Source organism: Antechinus flavipes, chromosome 5, assembly GCF_016432865.1.
Source record: "Antechinus flavipes isolate AdamAnt ecotype Samford, QLD, Australia chromosome 5, AdamAnt_v2, whole genome shotgun sequence".
NCBI lineage: Eukaryota > Metazoa > Chordata > Mammalia > Dasyuromorphia > Dasyuridae > Antechinus > Antechinus flavipes.
In genome coordinates, this window is record NC_067402.1 from 292,071,780 (window position 1) to 292,092,568 (window position 20,789).

The 20,789-nt window shown below is 45.9% G+C and overlaps 1 protein-coding gene and 1 long non-coding RNA gene across 5 annotated transcripts in view; both read right to left on the minus strand.

Moving 5' to 3' along the window:
* Positions 1 to 1,602: 1,602 nt before the first annotated feature.
* LOC127564749 (uncharacterized) lies at positions 1,603 to 6,631 on the minus strand. Its single transcript, XR_007954348.1, has 2 exons — positions 3,244 to 6,631; positions 1,603 to 2,643 (listed from the first exon to the last, which is right to left on the minus strand). It is a non-coding gene; the product is annotated as an uncharacterized LOC127564749 (long non-coding RNA).
* Positions 6,632 to 10,063: 3,432 nt separating this feature from the next.
* The window catches only part of SHANK3 (SH3 and multiple ankyrin repeat domains 3), a 69,928-nt gene continuing 59,202 nt past the window's right edge, over positions 10,064 to 20,789 (minus strand). For 3 of the 4 annotated variants that reach the window (XM_051962515.1, XM_051962514.1, XM_051962513.1), the window contains one exon: positions 10,064 to 10,779. In XM_051962515.1, the coding sequence (XP_051818475.1) occupies positions 10,131 to 10,779 (649 nt within the window). In that variant the 3' untranslated portion in view covers positions 10,064 to 10,130. Of the gene's footprint in view, positions 10,780 to 11,723; positions 11,753 to 20,789 lie in introns of all 4 variants that reach the window. The other variant, XM_051962517.1, reaches the window with a different exon arrangement.

Consider the following 20,789-nt stretch of genomic DNA (forward strand, 5'->3'; position numbering starts at 1 on the left):
GCTTTGAGCTAAAAGAATATATTAATACTTGACCTTCCCTTGAGGAAGAGTTAACCCAGGATTTCAGCCAAACAGGAAGATATAGGTGGTGAGCTGCAGACACAGAGATATTGGATAGAGTCAACCAATGTCTGGCAAGGTCACATCAATCTAATGAGAACTATGGAAGGAAGACTAGGAAAGCATCAGGGATCTGGCTGGATCAGGGCAGCCCAAAGATATCACTATAGAAAACATCAATGACCCTTCTTGGTCAGAAACAGGAGTTGCCCTTAAATGTTTAAGCCCTAGCCCCAAAATGTTCCTTCCACAAATCTTCCCTACATGTGCACATTCTCCCCATTGACGATATATGTATTTGTGGAAAGTGCATGCCGAATTTATGGGGGAAATATATTGTGACTATTTTTGTTACCATGTTATTTCACTAAATATCTTTGCTTTTAACTGATTGTGTTCTTTAGCTGACATTTGAAAGTGAATATCAGTGCGGGCTCATTTACTATGATCTTATTGGATGGGGAGCCCTTGGGAACTTAAGCAGTTGTCTAAGTCGGTGGTGTCGAACTCCAATAAAATCAGATCTCTTTAGCCACATATTGACTAGAAAAGGACAAATCATCATTATCTTGTACTGTATATTTATCTTGTTAAACATTTTCCAATTATATTTTAAATGGGCAACTAAAATCTCCTCCTCTGGGATTGTGTTTGAGAGAGAACACATTGGTGGGGGCAAGGAGACATGTCCAAGTGGGGCACACATGTAGGAGAGCTTATGAGAAAAATGTGGGGGACACATGAACTCAAGGACATATATGGAGATGGTCCTTGTTAATCTATCTTCCCTTCAATTCAGGCTGCACTTACTTTTACAACCTTGGTCTCTGGTCTAAAGGATCAAATCTAAAAATGATGATGTGCTATCAATTGCTACAAACAGATGAAGAAACTGAAGATCAGAGAAACTCATGGATTTCCTAGGGGAGGGAAGGAGGACCCTCTAAAACTATCCATTCATATAAGTTTTTGTCTTTTCAATTTCTTCTGCATGTTCTTATGGAGTATTTTCTTGAAAACCTTTAATGACAGAAAACTCATCTTCTACTCAAAACCTAGAGATGAAGTGACTTACTTAGGATGAATGATTACAATTTAAATCCAAGTTTTCTGGCTCAAAATCCAGAGCTGCCTCCACCACAACACATAGTAGTAAGCACATATTATATGCTAGTCACTGTTCAAGATACCGAGAATATAACAACAGAACCAAAATGGCAAATGTATTCAAGTAACTTATATTGTTTCAGGGAATATGGACATGTATCCTAGGTGTTCTATGCAACATGGCGTCCTGTACTTCAAAATGAGCCCTTATACTGGCAAGTCTAAAAGGATTTTAAAGAATGAGGGAGGGAAGGAAGGAATGTGGAGGGCTCAGCTAGTGTCTTTTCCACATGACTATAATCCAATATATTCAGTGCGGTGAGGAATAATTATGGTGAGGGGGAAAATCAGTTCTTACCACTCACCCCTATAACATCTTTGCTTCTGTCAGTATGCTCCCCATAAAAACAAATAGGTTACAATGACATCACGGACTTATTTTAAATAAATTTTTATTGTTATCTTTGGTTTTCACATTGACCAAATTTCCCCCTTCATCCCTCCTCATCCCTTTCTCAAAGAGACACCACTGTTTCTTAAACATAAAATATTTGCTTAATAAAGCAAGTTGAAAAATAACGTATTATTTATTATAATATTTAATCTATTTATTCTAATATTTATTATTGTTTAGAAGGCAAAAGCCAAAATAAAACTATAATTGTATGTCCATAAACCTGAATCAAACTCTCTTATGGAAGCGCACAGTATCTAGAGGGGATAATGGGCATATATTTATGAAACAGCAGAAAGGCACATGAATAGGGAAAACAACATGCCTGAGATGACCCTGACTGACAAATTTTGATGTCCTTGGTCATGTTATAGAACAGTTTTCACTAAGCATCACTTTTTGGACGTAATGATTTCTTGAATAATCTCAGGCTACTGAGGCAAGCTCTTTTAACAAACACACGATCATCGTTTGCAGGGTGCTGAGAAAGGGTTATACTCTTTTGGCAAAATGTATCAGCATAGCTCAAAAGAGGTGCAAAGCCTGTTTTTCTCCTTTACCTTTCTTTGATTATAGATAGCAATGAAAGGTAATGTAGTCACTCCCAGAGAAGTTTCTCCTTCTCAGGTTGTTGAAAGCAATAAAATAAAGCTAGAGGGCTCTTCAAATAAACAGAAGACCCTGTTTTTCTCCAATCAGCTTCCAGAAGTTGCCAAACTAAGTTGACTTCAGTCCTCTCTCTGTTAATAAAGTCTTTCTTCTCTCAGTCAGCTCTCAGCAAATTTCTTCCAATCATCATGACTCTCAGCAAAATAGCTTCAGAGTCAACTTAACAGTTCAGTTCTTATCAGCTCTGGTAGTCTAAGTAACTGTATTCTAAATAACTTCTCCCATGGCCTTCAATATCTTTTGTCACCAAATCCTTATATTCAGCTGCTTCTCTTGCTTCAGTCTTTTTTCTGGTCATCTCTTTGGCTTTTAACAACTTATTTTAGAGCTTCTTTGTATTTAATGGCATCTCTCTAAGTTATGATATGAAAAAAAATCCACTTTTCCATCAGGTATGACCACAACCATCCTATATTTTCTTCCCACCATCCTCCAAATAGCTATTTACTTTATAGTTTAATCAGCCAATCAATAAACACTTATTAAGCGCTTACTAGGTGCCAGGTATTGTGCTATAATTTAGGGGATACAAATATAAGAAAGTCCCTGCCTCAAGAAGATTACTGACTGTTTTTTTTTCTTTCTTTCTAGATCCAATTTTTCTTGTGCAGCAAGATAACTATATAAATATGTATATATATATTGGATTTAACATATATATGTTATATATATATATATATATATAACTTTAACATATTTAACATGTATTGGACTATTTGCCATCTAGGAGAGGGAATGGGGAGAAGGAGGGGAAAAGTTGGAACAAAAGTGTTTGCAAGGGTCAATGTTGAAAAATTACCCGTGGATATGTTTTGTAAAAAGCTATAATAAAAAAAATTTTTTAAGAAGCTTACTGCCTAAAGGGAGAAGATAATACCCAAAAGGAAGCTTAAAAGAGGGGGGGAGCCCATCATGGAATACTGTATATTGTGTAACATAAACTTGTAGTTTACCCAGTCAGCATAGTTCCATGATTTTCTCCAATTCCATTCAGCAGCACCTGAGTAAGACAAAGATAGACAGCAGATGGTGGGACTCATCCAAATTAGATTCAAGATCAGCAACAAGGTATAAACCTTCAAAACTCTCCAAACAGTCACATGTAATTTGTGACTTCTGGACATAGGGCCAACAGACCCTCAATGCCCTTGCTTCTCCCTTCCTGGACTTAGTGATGTAGGTCATAAGATCCTTGCCCATTACAGGAGCTCTGGAGAAATTACATGGGGTTTCCTTTTGTCCTCTAAGATGGATTGGAAAACCCTTTCCCAGAAAATGTTTGGAGGAACAGCCCAGGAGGGAAACTCTTCCTATAGTAAATGAGCATTTACTTGGAAGAAAGAAGCTTTGAATTCCATACTCCCCTGGAAAACTAGCATCAACACTATGATGTTGCATCATATTTTGATTTATTTTGTTAAACATTTTCTAATTACAGTTTAATCTGCTTCTGCTAGAATTTTGCCAGCAGGCAATGAGCCTGTTACCTGTGAGCTCCTGCTGACTTTATGTTATAATTCTGAGGCTCAGGGTGGACCCCAAAGAAAGAATTTCCCACTGGATTCTCCACATAAGCTCCCAAGGGGGCAAAAATGGGGCATTGCATTCTACCTCTAATGTGATTCCAAAGGAGGTGGAGGTTTGGGTTGGTGATACAGGAAGTACTGAAAGGAGGTCCAGGGAAAGCCTCAATATCAGCTTAGAATCCAGGATAACTTGTGTGTGAGACTTATATGATCTTTTAGACACTTTACTACAGACAACAGGTACTGAAGAAGTAATTGTTGTGGCAGGAGAGGCTCACTTATGTGGTGGCCCTGCACAGGCTCCCCTATCACCATCAGGAGACCCAATGTGAATGGGGAATTCTCAGCACCACCTATCATATGAACCCAATTGGCAAGATCTGAGATTTAAGCCTTCTAAGGGAGAAAGAAAAACCTAAATTTGGCACATTTGCCCTTTGCATTTTTCTTTTTAATTTTGGTGACTCCTGGGATGAATGGTACCCGTAATTTTTTTTCTTTTTCTTTATCTCCTTAGCATTGCCTGTGCCAGGAGGATTGTCTAGCAAATGCCCTTTGTTATTAGTGTAATTGTTCGGTCATTTTTCAGTCCCTGGGCCTTCTACTTTTCTCCTTGTATATTCTCATACTGAGATCAATTCCCATGGATTCAACAATGATCTGTCTGCCAATTTCTCCCAGATCTTTATGGCTCCATTTGGAGTTTTCTTCACAAAGCTACTAGAGTGGTTGCTTATTTTCCAGAGAGGAAACTGAGTCAAAAAGGGTCACATAGTTCGTATCTGAAGCCACATTTGAACTCAGGAAGATGAGTCTTCCTAACTCCAGGCAGAATGCTCTATGCATTATGGTGCCGCTAGCTGCCTAAATGTCCTAAAAGCATTTACATGATGAAAGGGTCTCTAGAATAGGGCTGTTCAAATATGGGGCCTCAGGGATAGAACCTGATTAAGATATAATTGGGAAATATTTAGCAAAATAAATAAAATACAATAAACCATAGATAACATTGCATTTTAAAATTAAGTCAAGTGGCTCTCTTCAAAAATGAGATGAACCAAATCAGTTCCAATTGTTCAGTAATGAAGAGAACCAGCTACATCCTGTGAAAGAACTATGGGGAAAGAGTGTGGACCACAATATAGCATTTCCATGCCTTCTGTTATTGTCTGCTTGCATTTTTGTTTTCCATCTCAGATTATTTTTACCTTATTTCTAAATCGGGTTTTTCTTGTGCAGCAAGATAACTGCATAAATATGTATACATATATTGTATTTAACGTATACTTTAACTTATTTAACATGTATTGGTCTACCTGCCATCTTGTGGAGGAGGTGGGGGGGAAGGAGGGGAAAAATTGGAACAGAAGGTTTTGCATGGGTCAATGCTGAAAAATTACCCATGCATATGTCTTGTAAGTAAAAAACTAAAACAAACAAATGAATAAATAAGTGAATGAATGAATAAATGAATGATTGAATAGAACTAAGTCGATATGAAGCCCACAGCAGTCCTTGTATATGATTACTTGACTTGAAGAGTGCTGGGAACTTGTCACCATTGGGATGAAATGTACCAAGACTGATTGATATCTCCCAGAGTTCTCCCCACCCCCAGCCCACATGGACAAGACTAGTTTTTCCTTAAAAGATGACACTGGGACAGCTAGGTGGCTCAGTGGATAGAGCGCCAGCCCTGGGGTCAGGAAGACCTGGGTTCAAATCTGGCCTCAGACACTTAACACTTACTAGCTGTGTGATCCTAGGCAAGCCACTTAATTCCAGTTGCCTTTGGGGGGAGGAAAAGAGATTTTATTCCTGTTCCTAAAAGATGACACTCTTGCTTGATTTGAACTGCCCTTCCTATGAGGCAAGTTCCTGGGAGCTCCCAACTGGGAGCTTATTTGACATCTCTTCCTGGTTACCTAAGGCCATAAGAAGGTCCAGTTGCCTAGAGTGATGGGGTTAGAGCATTTCAGATTTAATTAAAGTTCCCAAAACACTCACACTACTCATCACACCCTACCAGCTGACCAGAAATATTTGCATAAAGAGAAAAGGGTGACTATCTGACCTGTATCTGAAAGTAATGGTCAGCAAAGCGGATTCCCATAGTTCTTCCCAAAAGTCCCCTCTACACACCCTCCACCCAGCCGCAGCAGTCTGTTGTTTTCTCAATTATTCCATCTTCTCCCTCTATCTCTAAGATATCCAGTGTTATCTCTAGTCGTCCGATTTATATCTTGCCACTGGCTCCATGTGGCTCTGGAGAAGAACATGAGTTCGGAGACCTTGAACAGCCCTCCCTCCCTTAAATCCCTTAAATTCATTTGCATGTCATGGAATCCCCTTCCTGCTGTCATGGTCCTCTTCGAGAATGAAGCACAAACAACCCACCTCTGAAATGATTTTCTATTTACTCTGTCTATATTTTGTATCTAGGTATTGACATGTTTTTCCCATTCGAATATATGCTCCTACCACTCTTCAACTACTCAGATGACAAAACAATCTGTCCCACTATTGATCTTGACCAAAGATGCTTCCCACATTGGCCCCTGCATCTTTTCATGAGTGTACTTTCATTGGGAGAACTGGAAAATAATAGCATTCTCCTCTCCCACTTCTCCTTTAGCATTTATGTGTATCCCCGAGGCTTAACACTTCATAAACGTTGGTTGACTGACTATATGTCTAAGCTTGTACATCTCTGTGACTTTTTTGCTAAAGCAGACATGAGAAGCCTGATTTATCATTGGTCCTCTGGAATTGAGAGTAGGCTTGGAATTGGTAGAATTCTGGCATCTTGCCCAGATGCTTTCCTTTAATATATTATAGCCAGATGAAATGTTTTCTCGGTTTTGTGCATCAGTTTGTAGAGGTTTCTTTGAAGCCATCTTTTTCATCATTTCTTATGATGCAGTCTTAACCTGTTCCATCTCTCCTGTCCCTGTTGAATGAGTTCTGCCCCTTCACCAATCTGGTCTCATCCATGTTTCTGGGATGCCTCAGACATCCAACCTACCTCCTTGCAATAGAACCTCTAATGAACCTTGCTTGTTGCCTCTACTTGGTGCATTTGTGAATAGACATTGGGGACCATGGGTTTCCAGGATCTTGTCTCCTGGGTCCTTCTGCCCTTTCACCAGACCCAGACTAATCCATATTTGTGGGATCTCTCAGACATCCAACCTACCTCCTTACAATAGAATCTTGCTCCTTGCTTATAGTTAGTGCATTAGTGATTAGACATCAGGGACCATGGGCATCTAGGATTGTCTCGTGGGTATTTCTAAATTATCTCAGCAGTAATTCTTTCTACTTTGTCTCGTTTCTGTCAGTAGTTCTTGAACTTGGCAGATATTCTTTGCCTGTTTTCCTCTTTCCTTCTCAATTTTCATGTATTTAGTATGTTTATGTATGTGTGTATGTGCCCCATATCCAGTAGTATTAAAGACCCTAAATGGAAGGCAGTGTTTCTTTGACTTCATGTTCTTGCCTTGTAGGAAGCCAGGGCCTGGTTCAGGACAAGTTCTCAGCTTGGATCCCTCCTTTACCCCCACTGTTCTGCAACTTCACCCTCAGAGAGGTTCCCGATTTCCCCTTACAAAGGCAATTGAAACCATCTCGTTTCTTATAAATTTATTACATAATAATAATATAATAATTAATAATAATATAAGAAACATAGATCTCTGTGGGGTGTATCACAACGTCAGGGTCAGGAGGCCCCGGGGCTGGAGAGGGGAGGAGAAATCTCCCCACTGAACTCCATACAAAAGACGGGGGTGAAACTGAACTGACCCTGTCAAGTTAAAAACCCAAAACGGAATGGAACCAAAAACCCACAGGTGTGTGTGCATGTGTGTATGTATGCATGTGCATGTGTGTGTGCATGTGGGTGAGACTGGATGGAGGGAACAGAGACTGGGTGAGACTGTGAGAAACCCTGTGAGACTCTGTAAGACTTTTGTGACTCCTGGGCCGGAGGCCATACACGTGCCTTAATGTGGCGTCGGGTTGTATTACTGCGCGGTTCTATGATTGTAACTGTCTGTGGCTGGATCACTGTGGGGCGGGGTGAGAGGCGGGCAGAACAGTGTGTGGGGAGAGCTGGTGAGAGTGGAGGGGATGAGGGGTGAGTGAAGGGCAGAACAGTGTGCATGTATGTGTGTGTGTGTATAGACACCCAGAACAACCTCAGCACAGACCTGCGTGCCAGGTCCCTAGGGTGTGAAATTTTCTATTTTCTTTTATTAAAAAAAAAAAAAGTTAGAAATACAAACAGAACCTTGTGAGTGACATGGACGGAGCTTAGTCCAGACCCCAACCCCCAGATTTAAAAACAGGTCCAAGAGGGCGCCCCTCCCACCCCACAGACCCCAAAGGTCATTGCTGAGCATTAGAAGTCACAGTAAAGGGGCCGTGGGGGAGGGGGGAAAGGAACGGGCCGAGAGGAGGGGGGAGGGGCATCTCAAGATGAAAACAGCCCCCGAGATTCCCAGCACCCTCCCCTGAGCCGAGGCAAAAGGTTGGGGGAGCCAGAGCTCCGAGGTCTCTCCCCCCTCCCCGCCCCCGACCTGGGACTCTGTTAGGAGCTGATGGGAGGTCGCTCCGAGGGGAGGGGTCACCGGTAGACCCCTCCCGAGGTGCAAGAGCTGCTCGGGCTGGGCCTCCCCAGGCTGAGGAAGATGAATCCGATAAACAAAACCATCTCTCCTCCCTGCCCCCAGATTCCTCCCCGAGCTTGGGAGGAACCGGGCAGGCCCTCGGCGAGGGGGCCAAGCCTGTGCGCACACGCTCGTTCTCGGACACTCGGGCAGTGGGCCCGGAGGTCCGGGCCCGGCCTGCCACTAGCGCGGCCCCCTCCGGCCCTGCCCACTTCCCGTGGGCACTCGCTCCCAGGCCCAAACAGCCGGCCGGTCTCTCACACAGGTACATTCTCTCACAGGCACACGCACGCAAGCACGCACACGCACCTCCACAGCCCCACGTTTCCCGGACAGTCGCACACGGTCTGGGTCACCGACGGGAGGCTCGGTGCCCACTCAGCCCTGATCGCTTACTGCATGCCCACGCCCGCCGACCCCACCCCCACCCCCTTGGCACACTTGCGCACAGCCTCGCGGCTTCACGTACAATCTCCCCCGAGGCAGGGGTGGAATGGGGGAGGGAGGAGGGCCTCTTTGGGGATCCCAGACACTGGCAGCTGCATGGGGGGCCGGGGGAGACCCCCTCCTCTGGTGACCGCTGAATCCGGAGGAGAGGCCCCTTGGGGGAGACGCGGGCAGAGACGGTGAAACGCGACCGAGAGGCGGGGCTTGGAGTAGGGACCCCGAGATGGGACGGGGGAGGGCGGGGGTCCTCGCTGCCCCCCTTATTGGCTATTGTCTCCCAAGCCAGCCGCGGCCCCTCGTGTGCTGGGGGCGGAGCAGGATCGGAGGGCGCGAGGCCTCACTCGTCCTTTCCTGCAGCACCTGAAGGGGGGGAGGGGAGGCGGCGCGCCGGGACCAGCTCAGCGGGGGGGCGGGGGGGCGTTGGCGGAGCCCAGACCAGCTGGAGCGGACCCGGCCCCCCCTCCTCCGCGCCGGGCCGGGCCGGGCCGGGGCCGCGGGGGCGGGTGGCAGTGAGGCCGGGCCCCGCAAGGCGCTGGGAGGTGGAAGACGTGGCGGCCGCGGGCCCGGCGCACCCGGTTCCGGCGGACCCCGCTCGGCCCGACGCGGCTAAACTGAGTAGAGCCGAACCGGACCGGGCCGGGTCGGGCCGGGCCGGGGGTGGGGGCGGGACAGAGACGCTTGTTCCTTTTCTCCTTCCAAATATAGAGCAGATTAAAAATATGCAAACCCGGGGGGAGGGGGGCCCTGCTCAGCCCCGCCCGGCCCCCGCATGCCGGGCCGCCCCGCCCCGCCCTTCAGGACCACGTGCTGGGGGAGAGGGGGCAGGGCAGGGGGACGGGGGCGATAAGCAATGTACAGGGCGACTCTCCGAGCAACGGCAAACAGGACGATTCATGCAACATTCCGGCCCCGGGGCCGCGACGCGGGCTTGGGGGATACTGGGGTGGGCACTGGGAGAAAAGGCGGACGGGCGTGGGCGGGGGCTCCGGGGAAAGAGAGGGGTGGGGCCCGACCGACGTCTGGTGGAGTGGCGCGGCGGGGACCAGGCGGGCCTGTCCGCGGAGAGGCCAGCCCGCGTGCCCCCGCGGAGGAGGGACCCAGCTCGCGTCACGCGGAGGGGTAGGCCCACGGCGCGGGGCGGGCGGGGGCCCTGCCGGCAGGGCGCCCGGCGGGGTGGGCGGGGCCGGGGGCGCGCGGTCAGCTGTCGGCCAGCGCCTTGAGGGCACGCTCGATGTTCATTCGGTGGCCCACGCGCGTCACGCCCAGCTCCACGAAGTCGTCCTTGGTGAGCGCGGGCAGGTGCGCGCCCTCGATCTCGTGGTCCTCGAAGCGGTCCCGATGCTCGCCCAGGTGGATGCTGTCCAGCCAGTCGCCCACGTCGAACTTGGTCCAGAGCTGCAGCGGCTTCTGTTGGAAGGGGCGGGCGGGGCCCGGGGCGGCTCCCAAGCCCGGTCCGGGCCCGGGCCCAGGCCCCGGGGGTCCGGGGGCCGGCGTGGGCGAAGGAGATGGCGAGCGGCTTCGCGCGCTGACGCTGCGCACCACGAAGCGCACCTCTTTGGGCTCGTGGGGGATAGAAAGGCTGGACGACTTGAGGATGGTTGGTGGAGTGAGGCCGAAGGGCCGCCCCACGCCGCCCCCGGGACCTGCGCCCAGCCCCTCGACGCGCTCCAGCGACGCCGGTTTCACGGGGCTCGGCGTCCGGCGGGCCACGGGATAGCGGCTGCCGGGCCGGACGGTGTACGAGGCCCCGGGCCCCGGGGGCCCCACGCCGCTGCGCTGTTGCTGCTGGGGCTGGGGCGACGGCTGCTGCGAGATGGAGCTCAGCTCGCCGAGGCTGCTGAAGAGCCTGCGGGGGAGGAGAGGGGTCAAGGCCAAGGACCAAGGCTGGGCCGGGGGTGGGGTGGGGGGGATAGCGGGAAGGAAGGAGCCGCACCGAGACCCCAGGAACCTGGGGAGGCTAGGGTCAGAGGAAGACAGGAGGAGGGGGCCTCCAGAGACCAAGGCTGAGGGGCTGGGGGCCAGCCGGCTCCTCTCGTGGCCCTGTCCTCCATGCTACTCAGGCCTAACGGTGTCGGGCGGGAGAGAGAGTCCTGCGTCTCTCCCTCCTCCCCCGTGGCCTTTGGGTAGAAGGACAAACAGCATCTAAAGATAACTTCCTGAACCCCAGGCTTCTGGGCAGATCTCTGAACGCTTGACCCTCCTCTCTTTCCACTCCTGCTCATGATTTCCCGGGGACAACGACGCCCCTCAGGCACTGACTCTCCAAAGCCAGCGGTCCCCAAGAACCCGGAGGTCTACGTCCATCCTCTCGGATCCCTTTCCCCCATCCCCCCAGGCCAGAGAGCTCCAAGGACACTAATCCCCTACGTACTCCCAGGACCGTAGTCCCTGGAACTCTCGACTCCCCTCCCTCCCCACCTGCCTTCCTACGGGGACGAGGGGGAGTTGGATCAGGTGGGATTGAAGTGCAGCAGACAAAGACAGCAAACGCGGCTGCATTAGTGCCCATGCCAGACGCATATTCAGACTGGGCGTACTGGACAGCAGCCGCCTCACTTCCGGGCCTTTCCGCAGAATAGATCCGCCCCCAAGGCCAGCCCGCCCAGCGGCCCCCAGAGGCCAAAAGCAGAGAGGTGAGGCAGCTCACGCAACGACCAAGCTCAGCGATCCAAGCCTCATGCAGCTCCACCTGCGCCACCAACCCCAAGCTCGCCTGCCTGGCCCCCTGGCCGCCCCCGGCCCGGCCCGCGTGGAATGGTGAGAGGCATGGGATGGGGCATGCTCACTTACACAGCCGGCGCTCGGGACCCACCGCCCATCTAGACAGAGCAGCCACATGCAGATGGGGCAAGAAGAAAGCAATGAGAGAGTGTTAGCCCGGTGGCCAGACATGGCCCCCCCTCCCAGCCCCTCGCCCGCCCAATCACAGCCCATGCCTGGACACGGCACATGCCCCAACAAACGGACAACACACGAGCCCAGGGAGCCGGGCCTGGGCCCTGGACAAAGTGGACTGATGGGCCCAGGGAGAGTTTGAGATCAGCATTCATGGATCTGAGCAGAGCAAACTGGGGAGTGGCTGGCTACCTCCCTCCGTCCCCCCAGTGCTCTGCACTACTCTGATGGAGAGGTGGGCTAGGGGGTCGAGTGTTCCAGTCGGGATGGATGGATAATCGCTGGAATTCATCGGCCCCACACCCTCCTCAGTCTGGAAAGCTCCTGTCGAAGGACCAGGGGACTTTACTTCTACCCCATCATTGATACTTGCTCCCTTACAGCCCTTCTCTCCTGCCTTCAACTCTCTGACTCCTGAAAACTCCTCTCCATCATGTCTTTCCTCTCTGTGACCCCATTTGGGCTTCTCTTGGCAAGGACAATGGAATGGAATCATTTCTTTCTTCAGCTTATTTTACAGATGAGGAAACTGAGGCAAAGAGGGCGAAGTGACTTGAATGTCTGTGGCCATTTTTGAATACAGGTGTTCCTGACTCCAGGACTCTATCCACTGAGCCATCCAACTTCCCCCTATTATCTGCCAGTAACTTCTATGTCCAAGTCATCTTGACTGTTCCTTGTCTGCATCACTAAATCATCAGATATAGAGCAGTCAAGGACCTGAGAAATTATCTAGTTCAACGCCTACATTTTCCAGGCAAGGAAACTAAGACCTAGAATGAAAATGACTTGTCCAAATCTTGGGGCAAAAAAGAGAGGAGGTGTAAGCAGCAGAATCAGAATCGCAAGCCTCTACTTAGGATAGGGCAACTGGGGTTTATTCTAGGGCACTGAGATTGAAAAAGGACATTGACCATACTTTTGATCCATCAGCCAAAATAAAAAGAGTGAAGAGTTGGCACCTGGCAAATAAAAATAATTAGCAAAACTAGGAAGCTACCGTAAATCAAGTTTCTTGATGTGATCTCATTTGGACTCAGAAGGCCTGTGTTCAAGAACCAGCTTTAATATTTATCACCCATATGACCTTCTAGTCACATAACCTCCTCATCAATACAATAAGGGGATTGCATTAGATCCCTGCTTCTTAGATTGGTTCATGATCCATATGGGGTCTCCTAACTAAATATGGGGTTGTAAAATGATTTATTAGTAGTAAATATCTGAATTATATATCCCTTTTATATATTTACATATCCAGGGTCATGTAAAAATTTTGGCAGTGAAAAGGGGTCAAGAAGAAAAAGTTAAAGAAGCCATGGACTAGATGACCTCTAACAGTTCCTATTTCTAAATCTATCCTCATGTTCCAGAAAGGAATTCCTGATCACTCTCCCTTACCCATGAGACAGACGTTCTGGAACAAAGAACAGGGAATGGTGTTGACAAGAGAAACAGTCCCCTTGGGAAATGGGGCACTTTGCCAAGAAAGGCAACCAACCAGGGGACCAGGTGGAATAACATCCTCCTTGACCCTCCCTGTCCTTTGCCAGGAGGTGGAGGCTCTTGTGCAACTGGCATGAATGTAAGAGTCTTTTCTTGACACTGTCTAAAAAGAGAGGTTGAGGAAACCAGATGGATTCAAATTCCTACCATCACTAGGTCAAAAGGAAACGGAGAAGTTCAGCAGAGAGGAAGAGGACAGTCAAAAAGGAAAGATTATTGGTGGAAAGGAAGTTGGACCCTGAGAAACAAACACATCTCACACTATCTTTCCTCGTCTTTCCACCAAATTCAATCAATAAATATTTACTATATGCTTACTATGTTCTAGGCACAAATTCCTTGACAAAACTGGGTATACCCTTGGCCCTCATTTCCTCATTTCTCCCTCTTCCAAACCCTCTGAAATCTGGCTTCTTGACCTCATTACTCAAATGAAACTGCTCCTTCCAAAATTACCACCAGTCTCATTTGCCAAACCAGATGGTCTGTTCCCAGTCCGCGTCCTTCTTGACCTCTGTGCTGCTGACCAGCCTCTCCTGGCTAGTCTCTCTGCTCTGGACTTTGATGACATATGGCTCTCTGTTCTCCTTAAATCTCTTTTGCTGGATCTTTATCCTCAACAAATTTTCTAATTAAGGGTCTCACCGAGGGCTCCATCCTAGGTTCTCTTATCTAAAAGGGTTCTTAACTGTTTTGTAAACCTCTTTGGCAGTCTGAAGCATGTGTTTTGAATCATGTTTTGAAATAATTGAAAGAAATGCTGAATTTCAATTAGAAGTTGGTAAAATTAAAATGTCATTTTTTCCCCACAGACTTCCATGGACCTCCTAAAATCTATCCAGGGAGCTCCTTAGAAATCTTTGGACCCCAGATTAAGAATCCTTGCCATATGGGGTATGGAGCAGGGAGTAGGGAACTCAATGAATATTGAAAATTAGCTCCACATGTAATTGGAAAAAAATAAAATACTACTAAGAAAATTATTTTAATAAAAATATATATAATAAAAAAATAAGAAACCTTGCCCTATAATCTCTCTGGGTGCCTCCTTTTCTAACTTTCGTGTTTGCATCAAGAACTTTGCCATCCTTTCTCCACCATTTTGAATCTTGACTTTGATGCCATTAATTGATGGAAAATGTTATTTCCAAGATCAGCATCCAGTTCTTAATTCAAATTCAAGAGCTTTGTCTCACTTCTTATCCTACATGAGCTGAGGACATTATTTATCACTGTTCTAGACACAACCTTCACTTAGGGTTTTCATGACTGTTCTCTCCCAAAGATCTTCCTACCTCTCTGATCACTCATTCTCAGTCTCCTTTGCCAGCTCATTAGTCATAACAATGGGTATATTCCAAGGTCCTGTCCTGGACTGTCTTTTTTTCTCACGCTACACTCTGATAGTGCCCCAATCAATTCTCATGGATTCAACAGTTTGCTACTAACTCCCAGATCATACATCTAGGACTAGCCTCTCTACTGAACTACAGTTTTCCATGTCTACCTACCTGTGGATTCCACCCAGATGTCCCAAAGACATGTCAAGACTCCCTATGTTCAAAGCAGAATTCTTCCTGACCCTTCCCTTAATGTTCCTAGGCCTGAATACATCCTAGGGTACCAATCATCCTTCCAGTCACCTAGCCTCAGTCATCCTCGACCCCATCCCTAGATGCAATACTTAGCAACTGCTAAGTATTGGCAATTTTGTTTTCATCACCAACACAGCCACTGCCCACATTCAGTCCCTCCTCTTCTCTCCCTTGGACCTCTCTCCTGGACCACTCCTTAGTGACTTTTTCTGCCTCGAATCTCTTCCCTCCTCTCTTTCAGTTCTCTAAATAGTAACTAACTGAATATTCATAAATGAGGTATTTGACTGGGTCACCCTGTTCCAGAAGCCCCATTGGTTCCCCATTATTTCTAAAATATATTACAAACTTCTCTGCTTGCCTTCAATCCATCTCTCCAGCTTCAGTTTCCTTTATTCCCCCCTCACTCTCACTCTCACTCTCCATTCAAAACGTTTTATCTCCTGGACCTATGCATAGGTTCTGCCCCTCTGCCTGAAATGCTCTCTCTCCTAACTTCCATATCTTAGAATCCCTGCCTCCATTTAAGGCTCAACTCAAGCACCAACTTCTCCAGATTAGAACTCTCCTCCCCTTCCCCCACAAGAACAATAATAATGCATTACTTCGTGTCAATTTTATATTTATTTATCAGTAAACACCAACGTCACTTCATAGACTAATTCCTATTGAAGACAAGCAGATATCGTTTTCTTTCTTGTTTTTGTTTTTCTCTTGCCTAGCAAACAGCAGGCGAATATAAGGGCTTGGAGAAGAACAATTATGCTGGTGTGAGACCCCATCCCAAGATGGAAGGGGAAGGCTGAATCTAGAAGGATCTCAAAGGATCTAGAACGTGTGCAGGAATGAAATCATCCATAGTGGCGACTTAGTGAATGACATAATTAAGGCCATTGGGCATAAGGACATTGATAATCTTGAGGTGGATGAAAGGATGATGAGCAAGTCTAGGGATAAATTTATGACAGTTGTTGGATAGCTAGGAAAGACAGTATGGGCACTAGTACACATCTAAACAAATGTCCAATCCTCAGGGCCCTGGCTAAACAGCTCATTGCCTTCCTGCCCTCCCTCTCTTTATAAATGGCACCACAAGTCTCTAGATGTTAAAAAATCTCAAGCTATCTCTCTTCCTTGTCCCTCCCCATCCCCTATCACCTCTATCACCAAATCCTATTGAACCATCCTTTAAAATGTCTTTGTTCAATCCCACCTCAATCTAATCCTTCATCTGCTCCTCAATGGACAGCCATAAAACCTCTTCCCAAGGGTCTTTGCTTCCAGTCTCCCCACATCCCATCCCTCCTGCAGTCACCAATCAGGTAGTCTCCTTTCCAAAGTCCTTCAATAGCTCCCCATTGCTGGCCTCCACCTGTCTCCCTTGCTTAGTCTTATATTTCACTGCTACAGTTCAAACTAGCCACTATTCTTATTGGTTCTCACATACCCCTTCCTCATATGACTCTCCATTGTATCTCCTTCTGTTCCTTCACCATTTGTCTGTTTCCCCATCTGAAAATGGTAGGATTTACCCAAATGGCTTCAACTCTTACATTTTTGTCTCCATTAGGTCCCCTTTTCCAAAGCCTACATATCCTGTATAGCAACCAAGGCCTCCTCAAAACCTGCCTTAAGTACCTAGCATGCAGCTTTCCCTCCACCATATAAGGCATGGCTTCTTGTTTCATGGACCCTTTGAAACGGGTGAAGTATTGAGCCCCTGCTTTTAAAAATCATAAAATACACAGGATTACCAAGGAAACCGAGCTGAAATACATTTACCAAACTATATTTTAAATTGAAGGATCCTGAGATCCTTCCTCATGGAATTCCTTCCATCACCATCCTGTACCTCCATTTAAATACTTTATTACTTTGGAGGTGCGGTGTGGCAAAGTGGAGAGTTAGGTGGGTCAAAGCCAGTAAGTTGAGATCTTATCTCTGACATTTACTGGCTCATTCCATTTGACTATGGACAAGTCACTGAATTCATAAGTGCTCTAAGCAACACTCTTTGAGTTGAACTGACCTTTATTGGTAAAGAGAGTTTCCCCAGCTGGGATTTCCCAGTACCAATGAGATCAGAAGTCTAGCCCCAATCTGGTTTCTGTTTGACTTCTCATGTGTCCCATTATTGTTCCCCACTCTCAATCAGACAAGCCTGCATTAGAGCATGCATAGGTTTGCCAGAATCACACTATCTCAGAGCCAAAAAAACAGCCCAGGAAATCCAGTCCAACTTAAACAAAAATGTCTTCTACAGCGTCCCTGATATGTGATGACTCCACCTATGATAGAGGACCTCTAGTAAAGGGGTGCCTCACACAACACAGTGCTATGCCAACCTCCTCAAAGAACTTACAGTCTGATCAAACTGGGCATACCCTCTGATCCAGCAGTGTTCCCACTGGGCTTATATCCCAAAGAAATCTTAAAGAAGGGAAAAGGACCCACATGTGCCAAAATGTTTGTGGCAACCCTGTTTGTAGTGGCAAAAAACTGGAAACTGAGTGAATGCCCATCAATTGGAGAATGGCTGAATGAGTTATGGTATATGGATGTAATGGAATATTATTGTTCTATAAGAAAGGATTGGCAGGATTTCAGAAAAATCTGAAGAGACTTACAGGAACTGATGCTGAGTGAAATGAGAAGAACCAGATCATGGTACATGGCAACAAACAACATTATATGATCAATTCTGATGGGCATGGCTCTTCTCAACAATGAGATGATTCAGGCCAGTTCCAATGATCTTGTGATGATGAGAGCCATCTGCAGCCAGAGAGAGAACTGTGGGAACTGAGTGTGGATCACTACATAGCTCTTTTTGTTGTTGTTTGCTTGAATTCTATTTTCTTTCTCATTTTTCTTCCTTCTTGATCATATTTTTCTTGTGCAGCAAGATAATTGTGTAAATATGTATGCCTATATTCAATTTACATATATATTTTACCATGTTTAACATTTATTGGATTACTTGCCATCTAGAGGAGGGAGTGGGGAAAGGGAGGGGGAAAATTGGAACACAAGATTTTACAAGGGTCAATGTTGAAAAATTATCCTTGCATATATTTTGAAAATAAAAAGTTTCAATTAAAAGAATGGTTTGACAATGAAAAAATAATTAAAAAGAAAAGAAGTTACAGCCTGTTTCTGCTGCATCCCACAAGAACCCAGGCAAAGGAACCTATGTGTATGAGTGAATATGTGTGTGTGTATGTGTGTGTGTGTGTGTGATAAAAGAAAAATCCAATGAACACACCTCCTTATCCATATTCTAGAACTCATCATTAAAAGAGATAGCTGATGAACATCTCAAAAAGACAGCAGAGATAATGACCAAGAGCCAATGGGGCTTCATCAAAAACAGCTCCTGCCAGCCTAAACTCATCTCCTTTTTTAGACAGTATTACTAAACTAGTTGAGAAAGAGAAGGCTACAGATAACATGTACCTAAATTGTAGCCAAGTTTTTAATAAAACATTACATCTTATTCCTGTGAAAATGGAAAAAAGTAGCCTAGACAATCCTACAATTAGATAAATTCAGAACTGGTTGGATGTATTCCAAAAGTAGTCATCGATGGCTTAATATCAACATGGCAGAAGGTACCTCATAGGGTGTCCTCAGGGATTAGGGATGGGTCCTGGGCTATTTGGAGCATGTAACAGTGACTTGCATAAAAAAGAACAAGGAGACGCTCACTAAATTGGCTGGTGGTACCAAGCCAACATGGGCTACTAGTACCTTGGATGCCAATGCTAGAAGCTCTTAAAAGGCTCAAGCCTTGGACTGGATCTAACAAAATAAAATTCAGTAGAAATGAATGTAAAGATCTGCATTTGGGTATGGAACACGCCCAGCTTCACAAGGAGAGCATTCTGGAGGCACAGCATTTGGTCTCTCAAGGATCTAGGGCTTTGTATGGACTGCAAGATTGATATGACTCATCAGGGGGATATGGCACTGCCAAGCCAACAAAAAAAGGTGCTTTTGGCAGCTCTAGAATGTGGAGCTTCCAGGAACAGAGAGGTCATCTGGAGTATTGTGTGCAGTTCTGGGCATCACCTATTAAGGACAGTGATAATCTGGAGGGTGTCCAGAAGAGGGCAACCAGGGGAGTGAAGGACCTTGACATATAAAGGAAACAGGGTTGTTTTGCCTAAAAAGAGGAATGAAGGGAGGATATGATAGTTGTACTCAAATATTTGGACGGCTGTCATGTGGAGGATAGATTAGTTTTGTTCTGTTTGGCCCCAGAGGGAAGAACCAGGGACAATGGGAGGAAATTACAAAGAGTCCAATTAAGTCTTGACGTCAAGAAAAACATCCTAACAATGAGAGCTGTCCCCAGATGGAATGGGCCCAAGGGAGGCAGCAGATCCCTCTTTTCTGAGGTCTTCAAATAAAGGCTAGAGAACCATCTGGACGTGTGATAAAGAGGGTTCTTTTTCTGTCTGGGTTTGAATTAGATGGTTGTTAGGGTCCCTTCCAACCATCAAAATCTGTGATGCTGAGACTCTGTAAAATCTTCAAGCACAACTAAGATGGCCAAAACACTAGAAAGGAAAACTTGGAAGCCCAAATCTGGAAGAATTCTTGGTTTAACTGAATGATCATTTCTTCCTTCAAAATGTAGAGGAACCAATAATGGGAACTTTTGTTCTGAATCTGATCCTCACAAACAAGGAGGAATTACTGGCTGCGGTGGACATGCTGGTAATCTTAGAGAGAAGTGACTACTCCCTCTTAAAATTTGTCCTGGTGAAGAAAGCTAGCTCTAGCCTGACATGCATGCTATATTTGGGGAGAGCAGATGTCAAAGGATGGAAAGGAAAAGGAAGATCCCATGACCTAAAATCAGCCCATTTGGGATAGAGCACTTTCAAGAATAAAATTATGAAGGTACAGAAGGAAATAATTCTGGTGAAGAAGGGAAATAAGAATTGTCTGAAGTATCTGATATTTCACCAGGGACCTTGACATTTTTAAAAGAAAATTGTGAAGTCCAAAAGCCACTCCCCAGTGGAAGTCAAAAGATAATAAGAAATAGGTTTCAAAAAATTGCAAATTATTAACAACCTTCTAAAAGAATGTTCCAAATAGTTATAAATAAGGTAGCTATAAACCAAAACAATTCAAACATTTTACATCAAAGCCAAACTGGCAAAGATGTGGTCAATCTTGCCATCAATGTAGAAAGACAGCCACTCTAATGCAGTCATGCTTCAAACTTTTAGAAAAGCCATTTGAAATTATGCATAAAAAGTAACCAGCCTGTCCATGCACTTTGATCCGGAGATGGTACCGATAAGCATTTATTCAAGAAAATCACTGATTGAAACTGCCCCCCAATACTGAAATATTTATAGCAACCTTTTCTGTAATCATAAACAACTGGAAACCATGTAAATGTCCCCGATTGAAGAAGGGCTAAACAAGATGTCATACAGGAATATTACCAGTATCATTGTGCTCAAAGAAATGAGGAGTACAATGACTACTAAGCAGCATGGGAAAGTATAGATGAACAGAGGCATAATTAAGAAAGAACCACCAGGAAAACAAATAACACAACAACTTCAGCAGTGTTATCTTGTCAAGAACAATATCCAAACAACAAAAACAAAACAACTGACAGAAGACAATGTGAAATTATCAGAAGTGAGCCTGGCCCCAAAGAAGAGATATGATAACTCCCTCCTTTCATTGCAGGGGCAGGAGGCTCTGGGTAAGGAACACTGCTCATAACGTTAAATTTTTCCTATGAATTGGTTAGTATTGATGAACTGGGTTTTTCCTTTTTTGTTGTGATTCTTCTTGGGTTATATGCGATGGTCTGTCTTTGGGAGGGAGG